This window comes from Hemiscyllium ocellatum, chromosome 26, assembly GCF_020745735.1.
Source record: "Hemiscyllium ocellatum isolate sHemOce1 chromosome 26, sHemOce1.pat.X.cur, whole genome shotgun sequence".
NCBI classification, from domain to species: Eukaryota; Metazoa; Chordata; class Chondrichthyes; order Orectolobiformes; family Hemiscylliidae; genus Hemiscyllium; species Hemiscyllium ocellatum.
In genome coordinates this window covers 13,270,882-13,289,827 of record NC_083426.1, presented here as the reverse complement: position 1 = coordinate 13,289,827, position 18,946 = coordinate 13,270,882, and the positions used below count along the sequence as shown (strand labels likewise).

Here is an 18,946-nt window from a genome sequence, read left to right as displayed (position 1 = left end):
GATGGTGCTGTTATGATGGTTCCTGGTTATAGAGACATGGAAACAGACTCTGAGATCCAACTCATCCATGCTGACCAGATGTTCGAAATTAATCTAGTCGCATTTGTGATATTCCTCAAAGCCCTTCCTATGCATATACCTATCTTGATGCCTTTTTTAAATGTTGTAATTGTACCAGCCTCTCCACTTCCTCTGGCAGCTCATTCCATACATGCACCACCCTCTGTGAAAAGGTTCCTTCTTGGGTCCCTTGTTAAGTCTTACCTCTCCAACCTTAAACCTATGCCCTCTAGTTTTGGACTCCCCCACCCCAGGGAAAAGACCTAGTTTATTTATCCTATCCATGCCCCTCATAATTTTACAAACTTCTATAAGGTCACCCTTCAGCCTCTAACTGAAGGGAAAATCTCCAGAGAAATTTAGCTTCTCCCTATAGCTCAAATTTTCCAACCCAGGCAATATCCTTGATTTATTTTTTTCTCTGAACCATTTCAAGTTTCACAACATTCTTTTAAGATAAATGCAAATTTGAATTTTTAATTGTAGAAGTTATTTTAAGCATAGCTGTTTAATGCAGGTTGTTTTAAAAAGTTAAGTATTTACTGGATTAAACCATTTGTCCCCCTTTAAAACCTGCTGTTGGATTACCATAAGAACAGAGAACCAAAGAAAATTTACAGCCCAGGAACAGGCCCTTCCGGCCTCCAAACCTGAGCCAATCCAAATCTACTGTCTAAACCTGTTGGTCAATTCCCAAGCATCTGTATCCCTCTGAATCCCACCTACTCGTGCATCTGTCCAGACCCATCTTAAATGAATCTACTGTGCCTGCCTCTACCACCTCTGCTGGCAATGTGTTACAAATGCCCACCACCCTCTGTATGAAGTATTTACCTTGAAAGTGTGACCTCTCATTTATTGAATCCTTCACTCTGGGGAAAAAGCTTGTCTTTATCCACCCTGTCTATACCCTTCATGATTTTGTACACCTCAATCAGGTTCCCCCCTCAATCTCTCTTTTTTTCTCTCTAAGAATGAATCTGGCTCACTGATGTGCTTCTTAAAGAGCAGGTTTTGTTTCCTATACTCCGTGTGACTTCAGGCCTGAAGTCATTTAATTGAGTCCTCTTTCTGCAATGGGCTAGAAGATTGCTCCGCTGTTTCAGATAGGAGCTAATCAAGACCTTGGAGTGCAATGACGGATGGGAAATAAATGCTCGCTAGCAATACTCACATCCTGTGAACGATAGAACGCTTCAAGCACAATGTTTTGAGTAGAAGCTCTGAAGTTAGAGTTGGTAATTTGATTACAATTTCAGGGAGAGCTCGTGTTTGTGACTTTAGTGGAGATGGAAAAAAGTCGTCGTGTGGCCTTGTGTGTTTTGAGACTGAGGGAGGACAGTCTAGTGAAGAAATCGAGTATTTCCTGCAAGATTTCTACTGCAGAGAGAGTGTTTGAAGGTGGAGTAGATATTGTAAGGTGGTTTGCAATGAAGGGAGTCCACACAAAGTACTAAGACCATTGCCCAGCCCAACTGGGGTCAGGATCACCAGTAAATCCCCATCTCATTTTGTGGTGGGACAATTCCTCTGATATTTGACACTAGTAAATACTCTCCCATTACTTCTCTTACTGTCCACCTCTGGCACTATCCAGCTCTGTTCCCATTGCTATGTTATCACAACAGAACTACCACAGTCCATACTATGTCTACCCACTATTACTACGATGACCTTCCAGCCCTGAACACAATCTCTCCAGCTTTAGCTTCACTCCATTCCTTTCCCTGAGTGGTTTGATGCTGAAACTGTTTTGTAATGGTCGTGTCTGTTTCAGTTTGGAGCTATTCCTCAAACCCCTCTCATTCTGCAGACCATCTGCCCCTGTTAGCCCCATGTCATCCCTGCTACTTTTTGTTGCTGCATTGCACTGCCCCCTTCTGGGCTCGAATACTGGTGACCTTTCACAAGCTGTGGCTGCCCTTCACAGATTGTTGCTTTTTCAAAACCCATCCGTCCACATTCCTATCGGCACAGTTTCGTTCCCTGTCACGTGTGACCCACATCTATCCATTTAACATACTGATTTTTAAAAACTCCTCTTTGTACAGATTGGTATTCAGTGCTTGGACCTCCCGATGTTACTTTCAGCCTGTGTCCCGAGACTGTTCCCACTGTTGATTCAGATCCTCTGTGCACCCCTTGGAGGGCCTATACCCTGGGATACTTCTGAACACTTCCACTAAAGTTTTGTTTCCCCTCCCTCTGAGATCTTTTAAAAACAAGCCTTTTATTTTCCCTTTTGGCAGTTGTGTAATTATATGTTGCCACGGTCTAAGGAGAATGTGTTGACTGTTTAAAACCAAAATGTTATCGCGCGCAGAGCAGTTTGTGGCTTAATAACACACTCCACTTGGAATCAGAAAGTCATGGTTCAACTCCCATAGCAGAACTTCGATATAATCATCCCAGAAAAACACATACAAAGTTTTTATATTCCAGTTCAATGTTGAAGGTGCCATCTTTTGAAATCAAGACTTTGTCCGCACTCTCTGATGAACACAAACGTTCTGAGCGTACTGTTTCAAAGATCAACAAGGGATCCCTTCCTGCTACCCTGACCAGTGTTTGTCCCTCAGTTAACATCACCAGCCGCCCAAAAGGAATTAGCTGCTCGTCCCATTGTGACCTGTGGCAGCTTGCTATGCATAAATGGGTTGCTGGGGCCGTGCAATTGGCCCTCATGAAGTGAGAAACACTGACTATGGCCTGGTGGATTTTAAAGCAACTTAAGCTCAGAAGTTACCTTGTGGAGTCCCATCATCCTCTCAGCCAACTTTCAGACTTCCATTCGTGTCAATCAACTAAGACTTCCAGAATGTTTTTTTTGCTGCGAGCAGTCCTCTCCTTTAAAGAACCTAGATGGACAGTGAATAGAAGAGGCATTCCCTTAAAAAATCCCAATGCCAAATTTCTCATAACATAGGTGTGAGCAAAGGTATTTGCTCAAAGGTATTTAATTAGTGGTGATGCAGTATGGGATACCAGTTATACTATGCAGGAAAAAGCAGCCAACTTGACTAATATCTCATTGACTACCTTTGATACTCATGGCCGACACCACTGACCACATACTATTCAGTACCATTCATGATCCCTCTGATACTGAAGCAACTCATATCCAAATACAGCAAGACCTGAATAACATTCGTGTTTTGGCTGACAGTTTGCATTAAATGTGCCACACAAATGCCAGGCAATAACCATCTTCAACAATAGAGGCGCTAACCATCACTTTTTGCCATTCAATGGCATTACCGTCACTGAATCCCCCCACTATCAAAATCCTGGGCATCACCATGACCAGAAACTCAACTGGATTAGCCATGCAAATACTGTGGCTACAAGAACAAGTCAGTGGCTGGAGACCTGCAGTGAGCAACTCGCCTCCTCACCGAGCGGTGGAGATTCCCAGTGGAGGGCTTTGTATGCGGGAGTCCTCCCCCTTTCTCTTGAGGATCTGGGGTGGAGGGTGCTGCAAGCAGGGGTCCCCTGCAACCACAGATTGTGGTGGTTCATGGACACCCAGCACAACTGCTTGTTCTGTGGTGCTGTGGAGGCCATGGATCATGTCTATATTGGGTGTGGGTGCTTGCCTCCCTTTTTGATTTCCTTAAAAACCTGCTCCTCTGTTGTGGTTCTGTTCGCCGAGCTGGGAATTTGTGTTGCAGACATTTCATTCCCTGTCTCGGTGACATCCTAAGTGCTTGGGAGCCTCCTGTGAAGCGCTTCTTTAATCTTTCCTCTGGCATTTATAATGATTTGTCAGTTCCAGCTGTCCGCTGCAGTGGCCGGTATATTGGATCCAGGTCGATGTGCTTATTGATTGAATCTGTGGATGAGTGCCATGCCTCTAGGAATTCCCTGGCTGTTCTCCGTTTGGCTTGTCCTATAATAGTAGTGTTGTCCCAGTCGAATTTATGTTGCTTGTCATCTGCGTGTGTGTCTGTTAAGGATAGCTGGTCGTGTAGTTTCGTGGCTAGTTTGTGTTCATGGATGCGGATTGTTAGCTGTCTTCCTGTTTGTCCTAGGTAGTGTTTTGTGCAATTCTTGCATGGGATTTTGTATGAGCAAAACCAATGTAGTGTACAAAATCCCATGCAAGGACTGCACAAAACACTACCTAGGACAAACAGGAAGACAGCTTATGATCCGCATCCATGAACACCAACTAGCCACGAAACGACACGACCAGTTATCTTTAGTAGCCACACACGCAGATGACAAGCAACATGCATTCGACTGGGACAACACTACTATTATAGGAGAAGCCAAACAGAGAACAGCCAGGGAATTCCTAGAGGCATGGCACTCATCCACAGATTCAATCAATAAGCACATCGACCTGGACGCAATATACCGATCATTGCAATGGATAGCTGGAACTGACAACCGGAAGCCGCAGATTCAAACCACTACAAACGTTGGAGGAAAGATCACAGAAGCGCTTCACAGGAGGCTCCCAAGCACTGAGGATGTCACCTAGACAGGGGACGAAACCGCTGCAACACAAATTCCTAGCTCGGCCAACAAAACCACAACAACGAGCACCCGAGCTACAAATCTTCTCACAAACTTTGAACCTGCTTCTCTGTTTTTGGTTGCACTTCAGTCCCACACTTCTGATTTTTGAGCACCTGCTACGGAGTGGGGAGGGCAGGTCTGAAGACTTCCTTGTGGGTCTGCTCCTGGGCCTGGCCAAACTGGTCACAAACAGGTCCAGGCAGCGGGCTGTGGAGGGGGTCATTATGGCTGACTGACTGCCCCTCTTCTGCCGTTATGTCAAAACCTGGGTGCCACTGGAGAAGGAACACACAGTGTCCACCAAAACTCTTGAGATTTTCAGGGAAAGGTGGGCACTACAGGGAGTGGAGTGTATTATTTCCCCCTCCAGCTCTGATTTGATCCCTACCCTCCCCCTCACTATTTGATCATGCAGTTTTATCCTGTGAGAAGGGCACTGCTTGTCACTGGCCACTTGGGTGTTTCCTTTCTTCCTGGTGGTGAAAATAGAGCTGAAATTGTGTTGCTGGTTAAAGCACAGCAGGTTAGGCAGCATCCAAGGAATAGGAAATTCGACGTTTCGGGCATAAGCCCTTCATCAGGAATGAGGAGAGTGTGCCAAGCAGGCTAAGATAAAAGGTAGGGAGGAGGGACTTGGGGGAGAGGCGATAGAGATGTGATAGGTGGAAGGAGGTCAAGGTGAGGGTGATAGGCCAGAGTGGGGTGGGGGCGGAGAGGTCAGGAAGAAGATTGCAGGTTAGGAGGGCGGTGCTGAGTTGAGGGAACCGACTGAGACAAGGTGGGGGGAGGGGAAATGAGGAAACTGGAGAAATCTGAGTTCATTCCTTGTGGTTGGAGGGTTCCCAGGTGGAAGATGAGGCGCTCCTCCTCCAGCCGTCGTGTTGTTATGTTCTGCCGGTGGAGGAGTCCAAGGACCTGTATGTCCTCGGTGGAGTGGGAGGGAGAGTTAAAGTGTTGAGCCACGGGGTGGTTGGGTTGGTTGGTCTGGGCGTCCCAGAGGTGAAAATAGAATAAAGATTTGTACACTTGTTGCCTTTCACTGTGTCTCACACCTGCACACACCCAAGCTGGGTGCGGGGGAAAATATAAGCGCTACCACAGTTAGGCGGTAGTGTATGGGTTATAAGAAAAAAAAAGTAACTCACCCCTTGACTCCACAAAACCTGTCTACCATCCATAAGGTACAAATCAGGAGTGTGATGGAATACCCCTCGCCTTCCTGGAACAGTGCTGCTCTGAAACACAAAAACAAACTTGACATCATCCAGGACAAAGATGAAGGGCTTATGCCCGAAATGTTGATTCGCCTGCTCCTGGATGCTGCCTGACCTGCTGTGCTTTTCCAGCACCACACTCTTGATTATAGAAATTCACCAACCCACCAGAAACTGCACCTTCCAAACTCTCAAAATATTGGCTTAACCAGTGATGCCTAAACTTTTTTTAAAAAAGAACTCAATGGTGGTGAAAAAAGCTATGTAAATGCTAAAGGTTTTCCAATGAAACGGGCAAATTTACCAGAGGGACAGAGCAAATGCATGGACATCGCGCACAGGGGACTGGCAACGTTTGGTTTCCATACCTGGAGAAGGATAGCTGGCTATGCAGGAAGTACAACAAAGGTTTCCCAGACCGATTCCAGGAATTCTGGGACTGACATATGAAGAGAGATTGGATTGGTTAGGACTATATTCACTGGAGTTTAGAAAATGAGAGGGGATCTTACAGAAACTATCAAATTCTGACAGGATTGAACAGGGTAAGCAAAGAGTGTTCTCGATCTCAAGGGACTCCAGAACCAAGGATCACGGCGTAAAGATGCTGGTGTAAATCATTTAGGACTGACATGAATGGTTTATGAATGAATGATTTATTGTCACATCTATCTGGGGAGATACAGTGAAAAGTGATCTGTCAACACAATCCAGGGCCATTTTGAGATATAAAAGAAGAAAAAAAGTATTTAAATCAAATTCATATTCACCAGCTGGGATCCCAAAAGCAGTTCCGGAACTACTGCAAGGAATCCACTCTGGGCCTAGCACAGCCGGGAACCTGCACTCTGGGTACCAACACCAACGCAGTTAATGACTCATTGCTGCTGCTGCAAGAGTCCATGCTCTGGGCCTAACACACCCAGGAGTCCCCACTCTGCCATTGCTGCAGGCTGAAAATCACACAACACCAGGTTATAGTCCAACAGGTTTATTTGGAAGCGCTAGCTTTCAGAGTGCTGCTCCTTCGTCAGGTAATTGTGGAGAATAAGATTGTAAGACACAGAGTTTATAGCAAAAGTTTACAGTGAGATCAAAGTTTGTGAGAAGATTTGTAACTCGGGTGCTCGTTGTTGTGGTTCTGTTCGCCGAGCTGGGAGTTTTTGTTGCAAATGTTTCGTCCCTTTTCTAGGTGAGATCTTCAGTGCTTGGGAGCCTCCTGTGAAGTGCTTCTGTGCTGATTCCTCCGGCATTTATACTGGTTTGAATCTGCAGCTTCCGGTTGTCAGTTGCTGTCCGCTGACAACACCACTATTATAGGGCAGGCCAAACAGAGAACAGCCAGGGAATTCCTAGAGGCATGGCACTCATCCACAAATTCTATCAACAGACACATCGACCTAGACCCTATATAGCGGCCACTGCAGCGGACAGCAACTGACAACCGGAAGCGGCAGATACAAACCAGTATAAATGCCGGAGGAATCAGCACAGAAGCGCTTCACAGGAGGCTCTCAAGCACTGAAGACGTCACCTAGAAAGGGGACGAAACGTTTGCAACAAAAACTCCCAGCTCGGCAAACATTTACAGTGAGATGTAACTGAAATTATACATTGAAAAAGACCCAGATTGTTTGTTAAATCTCATCTTTTAGAATGACCATGTTGGTTTCAGTTCTTTCATATGTAAATTGCCAAACGTTTTTTAGAAGTTACATTCTCAAGTGAACTGCAACAATTGGTATCATTTCGGCCAAGGTAGGATCTTGAAGGTGTTAGCTCCCTGTGTGAGGCTGTCTGTGCCACAATGGTCAGACTGATTCTAATCTAAAAAATGGATTTACAGAATCTTTCATGGATTTTGTGCAGTTTTTGAACAAAGTAAAATGTAATTCTGCAAGTACAAATTCACCCCACAAACTTATGTGTATGTGCATATGAGTTTGTGCTCGGGGGGGATTATGAGTGTCTATGAGAGGGTTTGTGTGGGAAAGTATGTGAGCATATGAGAGAAGGTGTGTGTGTGTGTGTAGTGCAGTGGGGTGACCTGTACTGTGACATGAACCCAAGGTCCTGGTTGAAGCCATCCCCATGGGTACTGAACTTAGCTATCAGCCTCTGCTGCCTGTCCCAAAGTCCACCATCGAGGATTGTCACCCGAAGGTCCGAGGTCAAATGTCCCGGACCTCTGAAGTGTTCTCCGATGGGAGGGAACACTCCTGTATATTGATTGTTGTGCGGTGTCCATTCATCCGTTGCCATAGCCTCTGTTTGGTCTTGCCAATGTTCCATGCCTCAGGGCATCCTTGCCTGAAGCATATGAGATAGACAATGTTGGCTCCGTCACATGAGTACCTGCCACATACATGGTGGGAGGTGTCCCCACGGTGTATAATGGTGGTATCCATGTCAACACTCTGACACATCTTGCAGCATCTACCATGACAAGGTTGCATGGTATTGTCCTGAAAGCCAGGTAGTTTGCTACGAACAGTGATCTGTTTGAGGTTTGGTGGCTGTTTAAAGGTGAGAAGTGGAGGTGTGCGGAAGGTCTTGACGAGGTGCTCATCCGCATGAATAATGTGTTGCAGGCTGCAAGAACAACAAAGAGTACCCTATCGGGTGCAGCTCGTGTCTGTCTCCTGAGGAGGTCATTACGGTTCCTCAGTGCGGCACGTCAGAACTGGCGGTCAATGAGTTGAGCATCGTACCCTGGTTCTTATGAGGGCATCCCTGAGTACTTCCAAGTGCCCATCACGTTCCTCCTCATCTGAACAGACCCTGTCCGTAGGGGATGGCTGTTTTAATACATTTCGGGTGGAAGCTGGAGAACTGTAGATCATGAGGTTATCTGTGGGTTTACAGTAGAGTGAGGTGCTGAGGTGACCATCCTTGATGGAGATGCATGTGTCCAAGAATGAGACAGATAGTAGAGAGTAGTCCATGGTCAGTTTGATGGCTTACAATCTTATTCTCCACAATCACCCGATGAAGGAGCAGCGCTCCGAAAGCTAGTGCTTCTAAATAAACCTGTTGGACTATAACCTGGTGTTGTGTGATTTTTAACTTTGTACACACAAGTCCAACACCGGCGGCTCCAAATCGCTGCAGGTGACCCCATTCCAGAAGTCCTCACATCAGGCCTATGAAGCCAGTAAACTCCGCCAACACTGCCCTGGCCTACCCATGCCATCAGGAAGATGAAGGAAAGAAAAAGAAAAAAAGACGAAAAGAAGAGAGCGAGAGAAAAACAATGTGGCTGGCCTGCAGTGGACAGGCTCAGCTGGAATACTACCTACTGGGCTGGCACCGCCATCTTGAACATACAAGACTGAAATACTATTTATAGAGCAGAATATACAATTGCTTCTATGACTTTCTCCGTACTCAATGTGTGTGAATCATCAGCCTAACTTTATTAAAATGTTGGAAGCACAAAAGGGGTCAATGAACAGGAACAAGAGTTTTCATTGTTGTATACTGTGAAGAAACAAATCATAAAAGTTCATCACAGCACTGGGGACTCTATAAGTAATATTATGTTTAAGGGGACACAACTGCAGTTAAGCAACAGTACAGAAATTGAATATATGCACACTTAAGTGAGTACTCCAAACATCTCTCAATTCACCACAGAATTTATACAACAATGATATGAGTCATAGCCTCAGAAAGGTTTGTTGTGGACTGAACCACAACCCCCTCAAAAAAATATTGAGAAGGTAGTCTAGACCCTAAATGTTTCTTATTTTAAAGGTAAATGTGAGGTGCAGTGTTCCAGATGCAATTTGATGCATCAAACTACTCGACATTGAGTAAAACATAATTTATTCTTACCTGAAAAGAGTATCGTCAGTCTGCACAATTTTTTTCAGCGGATGATAGACTACATTTTATAAGGTCTACCCCAGTTTGCCATTTATCTAAATGATGCACTAATAACTGGGAAGACCAGTAATGAGCAATTCAAGAACTGGGACATAGACCTTAGATGTTTCTCCCAGGTGGATGTACGCTTTAGATTAGATTAGATTAGATTCCCTACAGTGTGGAAACAGGCCCTTCGGCCCAACCAGTCCATACCGACCCTCTGAAAAGTGACCCACTCAGATCCATTTCCCTCTGACTAATTGACCTGACACTAGAAAGGAAAAACATGTATGTTCCAGGCAATCCAAGTGACCTACGTGGGCCAGGGTCTGCAATACTGGGAACAAGTAGCAAATGTGGATATATAATGAGCCGCCTACCGCTGACAGATACACCACCTGGTGGTACTGCCACTGAAACAGGCCATAATAATTTTAAATCTTCTGACACTCTTCCTGTCACAGCTGACAATATCATATTTTGAATGCAGCAAGATCTGGCCCTGGCATATCTGAAACAGCTGATGGTGATGGGGGAAACCAAAGGGCCAGGAGGGACTGTTGCAAAGTAGTGGATGGCTTATTAGTATGGGGAGCAAAGTGATTATCTTGAGCTAAGGTCACTGCCAGATACTGCTGATCTCCACCAGGGTCATCCAGAGGTTTCCAAAATGGAAATGTTGGTGAGATGTTTGTCTGGTGGCTGGGATTGGATACAGATTGAGCCACATTGGTGGGCAGTGCCTGGAGTGCGAACAAGGACAAATATGTCGGCACAACATCGAGGGCTGAAGGGCCTATTCTGCGCTGTATTGTTCTGTGTTGTATTACTGCCAGCAGCTCCCCCACATTCATGGGAATGGCCAGATAAACCCTGAACCAAGATACATGTCGACTATGCAGATCCTTTGATGGGCTCTATGTTCTCAGTCATTTTGGATGCACACTTCGTGGTTGGATATGCATAGACTTCATTCATCAAACATGGGGACAATGATAGAAAAGTTGCGAGCATCTTTTGCAAAACACGGACTCTTGGAAGTATTGGTCACAGACAACAGGCCATCGTTTACCAGTAGGAAATTTCCTGAAGTCAAATTATATTCGTCATGTGAGTTTAGCTCCTTACAATCCATCATCCAATGGTGTGGCAGAAAGAGCAGTTCAAACTTTGAGGGCAGGTTTAAAGAAATAGTCTACAACAGTCACTAGATACCAAACTATCCCGACTCCTATTTGATTATAGGACCACCCCTCATGCTACTATAGGGATAGGCTCAGCAGAGTTGCTAATAGGGAGAAGATTCTGCAATAGGCTAAATCTAATCTTCCCACATCTTGGGATGGCAGCGGTGGGGGAGGAGGAGTGTGTGTGTGTGTGTGGTGAAATGGCATCAGGATGACAATGGCAGACACAAGACTTTGCTAAGTGAGAGTGATGGTTTTCTTCAGGGCATGAGGTTTGTTTTTGTTTTAATCTTCTTAAATTTCCTTCTACAGTCCAAAAATGTGCAGGTTAGGTGAATTGGCTATGCTAAATTGCCCATAGTGCAGGGCAGCATGGTGGTTCAGTGGTTAGCACAGCACCAGAGACCTAGGTTCAATTCCCACCTCGGACAACTGTCTGTGTGGAGTTTGCATGTTCTCCCTGTGTCTGCGAGGGTTTCCTCTGGGTGCTCCGGTTTTCTCCCACAGTCCAAAGATGTGCAGGTGAGGTGAATTGGCAATGCTAAATTGCCCATAGTGTTCGGTGCATTAGTCAGGGGTAAATGTAGGGGAATGGGGCTGGGTGGGTTGCTCTTTGGAGAGTCGGTGTGAACCTGTTGGGCCAAAGGCCCTGTTTCCACACTGAAGGGAATCTAATCTGTTCAGGGATGTGTAGGTTAGATGTATTAATCAGGGGAAATGTAGGGATAGTAGGGGAATGAGTCTGGGTAGATATTGGGCCAAATGACCTGTTTCCACACTGTAGAGATTCTATGATTTTGAAAACCAAAAGATGGATGCTGTAAATTGGAAACAAAAACAGAAGTTGCTGGAAAACAGAAGGTCTGGCAGCTGTGAAAAGGAATCAGAGTTCACATTTTGGGTCTGGAGAACCGCTCTCAGAAGGGTCACCAGACCTGAAATGTTAACTCGGATTTCTCTTTGCAGATGATGCCAGACTTCCTGAACTTTTACAGCGACTTCTGTTTTTGTGTCAGAGGTTTTGTTCAGTCAGAGCTGGCTCTGTGGAAGCTGGGTCAGTCTCAAGAGAGTCGTCATGTGCCAATAAAGGCTGACTTGGTGATGGGATACCGGCCTCTGTGGAGTTACTTTGAAAGGGAGTTAAAAATCACAACACCAGGTTATAGTCCAACAGGTTTAATTGGAAGCACACGAGCTTTCGGAGCGATGCTCCTTCATCAGGTGGTTGTGAAGGAGCAGCGCTATGAAAGCTAGTGCTTCCAGTTAATCCTGTTGGACTATAAACTGGTGTTGTGATTTTTAACTTTGTCCACCCGAGTCCAACACCGGCACCTCCAATTCAAAAGTGAGAACAGGCTACCAGACTCTGATGAGCAGCCAGAATCATGTTGAATGCTGGAGCATGCTTGAAGAGAAGGGCTGAATGGCCATTTCCTGAGGGGCGTGGGAAATACCTGAAGGGGGCGGGGATTGCGCGGAATGGGGCGGGGCAAGTATGGAAGGGGCGGGGTGAATGAAGGGGCGGGGCAGGTAAGTGACGGCGAGGCTGCTGGAACGGTGCGCAAGCAGATGGGGGCGGGGCATGCACTGAAGTGGGCGGGGCAGGCACGAGAAGGGGCGGTGAATGAGGGGGCGGGGCCAAGTATGGGACGGGGCGAGGGTTGCGCTGCAGGGAAGGTGCGCAAGCAGAGGGGGCGGGGCGGTGCAGGCACGAGAAGGGGGCGGGGCAGGCGTACAGGAAAGTGGGGGCGGGCCGTCCTTTAACGTCAACACTCCAGGCTGTCCCCCTTCATCGCTGCGCCAGCCCCCGCACTCGAGTCAAACGGAGCTGGAAAGTCGGCGGGCTGAGTTGTGCTGCTCGTACTGGGGAGCCGGGAGAGACGACCATGGCCGAGCTGCTGAAGAAGGGAGCCCCCGAGCCGGTGGAGACCAAGGACGTGCGGGAGGCTCTGAAGGCCAAGGAGGTGAAGGAGAACGCCAACGCCGAGCGAGCGCAGAGCGGCGAGAAAACCAAGGCTGACACCGAGAGGTACCCTCTCAACAAGGCGGCAGCGCCGAAGGAACCTTCTCTGGTCGTCTTCAACAACGACGGCGGTGCTGTCGCGTCGCACAAACCCGTGAAGAAGGTGAGACGGTGTGGTTTTTATCGGCGGGTGGGGGGCGGTCGGTCGGTCACGGGCAGAATTAAAATCATCGGTTCCTCCAGCGGACCGGGAAGCTAGTTGCGCATGCGTTATGGAGAGTGTAGTTTCCACGGAGCGCTTTCGCCGTAAGAGGCGCGAAGCGGGAACTACAACTCCCAGCGCGCCCTGCGAGGCCGCGCAAGTGCAGTGTATCTCCCTGCGTCCCTCACTCTTTCTGTTCCCCCTCAAGGTGGGCGGTTTTAGTCTCTACTCCCACCCCCCCTGCCCCCAACTCCAAATAATATTGTTGGGATCCAATTGGTGAGTGAGCTGACAGCGGGGGAGTCCCCTCCCCCGTCCTAGTTTGGAGTTTTGAAAGTTCTACATTCCAGGGTATGACATGTAATTGTAATATTGATCCCCTGTTTCCTTCTCCTGCCTGTGTGAGCGACTGATTGTCTACTATGTAACGTATTGTGAATGACTGACCTTTTCAGTACCTCGAGCTTGACTTTAGGAAAGACAAGGTTCTGCGTTGTAGACTAATCAGTAAAGTTTAGGTTAGATTAGATTTCCTACAGTGCGGAAACACTTTGGCCCAACAAATCCACACAGACTCTCCAAAGACTAACCCACCCATAACCATTCCCCTACTCATGCACCTATCTCTATGGGCAATTTAGCATAGCCAATTCACCTGACCGGCACATCTTTGGAGTGTGGGAGGAAACCCACACAGACGGTCACCCGAGGCTGGAATTGAACCTGAGTCACTGGTGCTGCAAGGCAGCAGTGCTAACCACTGAGCGACCGACCTAAAGTTAAATCACACAGGATTCAGGGTGAGCTTGTCAATCAGATGCAAAAAGTGGCTTGAACATCTGATGCTGGTGGTGGAGGGACTTTTGGATTAGTGACCAGCAGTGTACCACAGGGATCAGTATTCAGTCCACTTTTGTTTGTCATTTATGTGAACGATGTGAATGAGAATATAGGAGGCATAGAGTCATAGAGATGTACAGCATGGAAACACACCCTTTGGTCCAACCCGTCCATGCCAACCAGATATCCAACCCAATCTATTCCTACCTGCCAGGACCTAGCCCATATCCCTCCAAACCCTTCCCATTCATATACCCATCCAAATGCTTCTTAAATGTTGCAATTGTACCAGCCTCCACCGCTTCCTCTGGCAGCTCAATCCATACACGTACCATCCTCTGCGCATAAAAGTTGCCCCATAGGTCTCTTTTACATCTTTCCCCTCTCATCCTAAACCTATGCCCTCTAGTTCTGGACTCCCCAACCCCAGGGAAAAGACTTTGTTTATTTATCCTATCCTTGCCCTCATAATTTTGTAAACCTCTATAAGGTCACCCCTCAGCCTCCGACGCTCCAGGAAAAACAGCTCCAGGAGCTCAAATCCTTCAACCCTGGCAACATCTTTATAAATCTTTTCTGAACCCTTTCAAGTTTCACAACATCTTTCCGAAAGGAAGGAGACCAGAATTGCACACAATATTCCAACAGTGACCTAACCAATGTCCTGTACAGCCGCAGCATGATCTCCTGTACTCAGTACCTGACCAATAAAGGAAAGCATACCAAACTATCCTATCTACCTGCAACTCCACTTTCAAGGAGCTATGAGCCTGCACTCCAAGGTCTGTTTGTTCAGCAACATTCCTGAGGACCTTACCATTAAGTGTATAAGTCCTGCTAAGATTTGCTTTCCCAAAATGTAACACCTCGCATTTACCTCAATTAAACTCCATCTGCCACTTCTCAGCTCATTGGCCCAGCTGGTCCAGATCCTGTTGTAATCTGAGGTAACCCTCTTCTACTATCCACTACACCTCCAGTTTTGGTGTCACCTGCAAACTTACTAACTGTCCCTCTTATGCTCGCATCCAAATCATTTATGTAAATGACAAAGTAGAAGACCCAGTGCCGATCCTGGTGGCGTTCCACTGGTCACAGGCCTCCAGTCTGAAAAACAACTCTCCACCATCATCACCCTGTGTCTTCTACCTTTGAGCCAGTTTTGTATCCAAATGGCTAGTTCTCCCTGTATTCTGTGAGATCTAACCTTGCTGATCAGTCTCCCATGGGGAACCTTGTCGAACGCCTTGCTGAAGTCCATATAGATCACATCTACTGCTCTGCTGTCATCAATCCTACTTGTTACTTCCTCAAAAAACTCAATCAAGTTTGTGAGACATTATTTCCCACGCACAAATCCAATCAGTACTTGCCTTTCCAAATACATGTACATCGTGTCCCTCAAGATTCCCTCCAACGACTTGCCCACCACAGAGGTCAGGCTCACCGGCCTATAGTTCCCTGGTTTGTCTTTACCGCCCTTCTTAAACAGTGGCACCACGTTTGCCAACTTCCAGTCTTCTGGCATCTCACCTGTGACTATCGATGATACAAATAGCTCAGCAAGAGACCCAGCAATCGCTTCTCTAGCTTCCCACAGAGTTCTCGGGTACACCTGATCAGGTCCTGGGGATTTATCCACCTTTGAACCATTTCAAGACATCCAGCATTTCCTCCTCTGTAATCTGGACATTTTGCAAAATGTTACCATCTGTTTCCCTACAGTCTACATCTTCCATATCCTTTTCCACAGTAAATACTGATGCAAAATACTCATTTAGTATCTTCCCCCATTTTCTACGGCTCCATACAAAAGCCGCCTTGCTCATCTTAACTTTGGGTGTCATCTCCAAACTTGATGGTGTAGTGGACAGTGAAGAAGGTTATCTAAGATTACAAAAAGATCTTGATCAATTGTGTTAATGGGCTGAGTAGTGGCAGATGGAGTTTAATTTGGATAAATGTGAGGTAATGCATTTTGATGGAACAAACAATGGCAAGATTAATGGTAGGGCCCTGGATGGTGTTGTAGAACACAGACTGAGGCATGAGGGTACGAAACTCTTTGAAATTTGTATCCCAGGCAAGGTGGTTATGGTGTTTAACATGCTTGCCTTCATTTTCAGTCCTTTGAATATAAGAGTTGGGATGTCGTGTTGAGGTTGCACAGGGTGTTGGTGAGGCCCTTTCTGGAGTACTGTGTGCAGTTCTGGTTGCCCTGTTGTAGGAATGTTGTTAAACTAGAGAGGGTTCAGAAAAGACTTACTAGGATATTTCTGAGAATGAAAGGTTTGCATGATTAAAAAATAGGCTGGGGTTTTTCGCTGGAGTTTAAGTGGATGAGGAGTGACCTTTTATAGAGGTTTATAAAATCATGAGGGGCATAGATAACGTGGAAAGGAAGGGCTTTTTCTCTCGGATAGGAGAGTTCAAAACTAGAGGCGTATTTTTAAGGTGAGAAGAAATTTTTTTTTAAAGATGGTGTGAGGGGTCACTTTTTTCTTACATTTTGATTCATGTGGAGATTGAACCTTCAGAGGAAGTGTAGTTGCAGGTACAGTTGTTATTTTTAAAGACGTTTGGATAACTATGTGAATAGGAAAGGTTTGGAAAGGTATGGGCTAAATGGAAGCAAATAGGGCTAGTTTAGATTGGGAACATGGTTGGCATGGAATAGTTGGACTGAATGGTCTGTTGCCATGTTGTGTGTCTGCTGCAGTTTGCGTGCAACTTTCAAGTTCCCTTCTAAGCCACATGCCATCTTGACTTAGAACTATATTATTGTTCCTTTGTGCCATGGTGCCGGAAGCCTGGAACAACCTGACTAGACCATGAGTTATAGAGTCAGAAATTAGGCCATTCGTCACATTGGGTCTGCTCCACCATTCATTCATGGCTGATTGGTTTCTCAAAACCATTCTCCTGGTTTCTCCCTGTAAGTCTTAAACCCCGTGACAATCAAACACCTATTTATCCGTCTTGAATATACTCAATGATCTGGCCTCCAGCCTTCTGTGACAATGGGTTTCATAGATTCACCACTCTCTGGCTGAAGAAGTTTCTCCTTATCTCTGTTCTAACAAGTCTTTCCTTTACTCTAAGGCAGTGATCTCAGATCCTAGTCTCTCCTACCAAAGGAAACATCTTCCCAATGTCCACTCTGTATAGGCTGTTCAGTATTCTGTACGTTTCAATTAGATCCCCCCTCATCCTTGTAAACTCCATCGAGAATAGACCCAGTGTCCTCAAACATTCCTCATATTTTATGCCTTTCATTCCTGGGATTGTTCTTGTGAACCTCTCCGGGGCCAGTACATCCTTCCCGAGATATGGATGCAAAGTTGCTCACAATACTCTAAATGTGGTTTGACCAGAGCTTTATAAAGCCTCAAGTACATTTCTACTTTTATGTTCTAGTCGTCTTAAAATAAATGCCTTCATTTTATTTGACTTCCTAACTATTGATTCAACCTGCAAGTTTATCTTGAAAGAATCCTGGACTAGAACTCCCAAGTCCCTTTGCACTTCAGATTTCTGAATTTTCTCCCCATCTAGAAAATAGTCCATGTCTTTATTCTTCCTACCAAAGTGCATGACCTCACACTTTCGCTCATTGTATTCCATCTGCCATTTCCTTGCACGTTCTTCTAACTTGTCTAAATCCTTCTCCAGCCTCCCTGCCTACTCAATGCTGCCTGTCCCTCTACCTATCTTTGTATTCTCTGCAAACATGGCCAGAGTGCACTCAGTTCCTTCATCTAGATTATTAATGTGTAAAGGTAAGAGTTGTGGTCCTAACATTGACCCTTGTGGAACACCACTTGACTGACAGCACTGTGGGTGTACATATCATACATAACCATTCAAGAAGATAGTGTTCACTAGCACCTCCTTCTCAAAAGCAGTTGGAGTTTAGGAACAAATGCTGGCCTCATGAGCTATGCCTGCAGCCCTTGAAAAAAAAATCTTAGAACAAAGACAGTGGCCTGTTTTTGAACAGGGGTATTAAATCCATTTGTTATATTATTTGACATGCTCTTGCAAATTATTTTTGTGACCAGCAGAGATGTTAAGAACATAAGAGGTAGGAGCAGATTTACAGCTATTGGCCCATCGACTCTGCTCGTCAATCATGGCTGATGTGCTTCTCAATCCCATTCTCCTGCCTTCTCCCTGTAACATTCGATTCCTTACAGATCAAGAACCTACTTATCTATGTTTAGATGCACTCAATAACTTGGCCTCAACAAACTTCTGCAGCAAACAGTTCCACAGATTCACTACCCTCGGGCTGAAGAAATTCCTCCTTATTCTCCGTTCTAAAGGGTTGTCCCTTCACTTTGAGGCAAAGTCTTCAGGGCCTAGTCCCCCCTCCTACTGGAAACATCTTCTCTATATCCACTCTATCTGGGTTTCTCGGGGTTATGTAAGTTTTTTTGAGATTCCGCCTCAATCTTCGAAGTTCTGACAAGTACAATTTCGAGTCCTTAATCGTCCCTCAAATGGCAAGCCATTCATCCTTGGGACCATCCTCCAAAGTCAGCAAATCCTTTCTTGATAGGGACCCAAAATTGGTATTCTAAATGTGGTCTGGCCAGAGCCTTATGCAGCCTTAGCAGTACATGTCTGCTGTTATATTCTAACCTTCTTGAAATCTGTGTCTTAATCCTTTCCAGAGAAAATGAAAGAATTCTGTTGATTTCAACTTATTTACTTGCATTGTTACCACTTCCTATTGCTAGTTCTTAATTTATTCTGTCATCTGATCTGCTAATTTCAACTTTTGATGTATCACATCCTGTACTTTGGTCTTTTGCTTGGGTTTATTCATGAAACAGTGAATGTAATCAAGACAAACACTGTAAAAGACTGCTTTTTATTTTTATTGCCAGCTGAATTTGCTACATACCTGTGCCCCAGAGTCTTGGAGTTGTATTTTTGTTTTGCTATTTCAGCTGAGTTAGTTTTGATGTCCTTGATGGAATTTTATGTTCAATTCTGAAGTGTATGCATTTGGCCTTTTTGGAATTTAGTGTTTTGTTCCATAATGGGATATAGGCTTCGTTGGCAAGGATAGCATTTATTC

The 18,946-nt window shown here is 45.7% G+C and overlaps 1 protein-coding gene across 1 annotated transcript in view; it reads left to right on the top strand.

The window, feature by feature from the left end:
- Positions 1-12,617: 12,617 nt before the first annotated feature.
- Positions 12,618-18,946, top strand: part of LOC132828345 (S-adenosylhomocysteine hydrolase-like protein 1) — a 90,714-nt gene continuing 84,385 nt past the window's right edge. Inside the window, exon 1 of the mRNA XM_060845368.1 lies at positions 12,618-12,981. Within this exon, the coding sequence (XP_060701351.1) occupies positions 12,742-12,981 (240 nt within the window). The 5' untranslated portion in view covers positions 12,618-12,741. The remainder of the gene's footprint in view (positions 12,982-18,946) is intronic.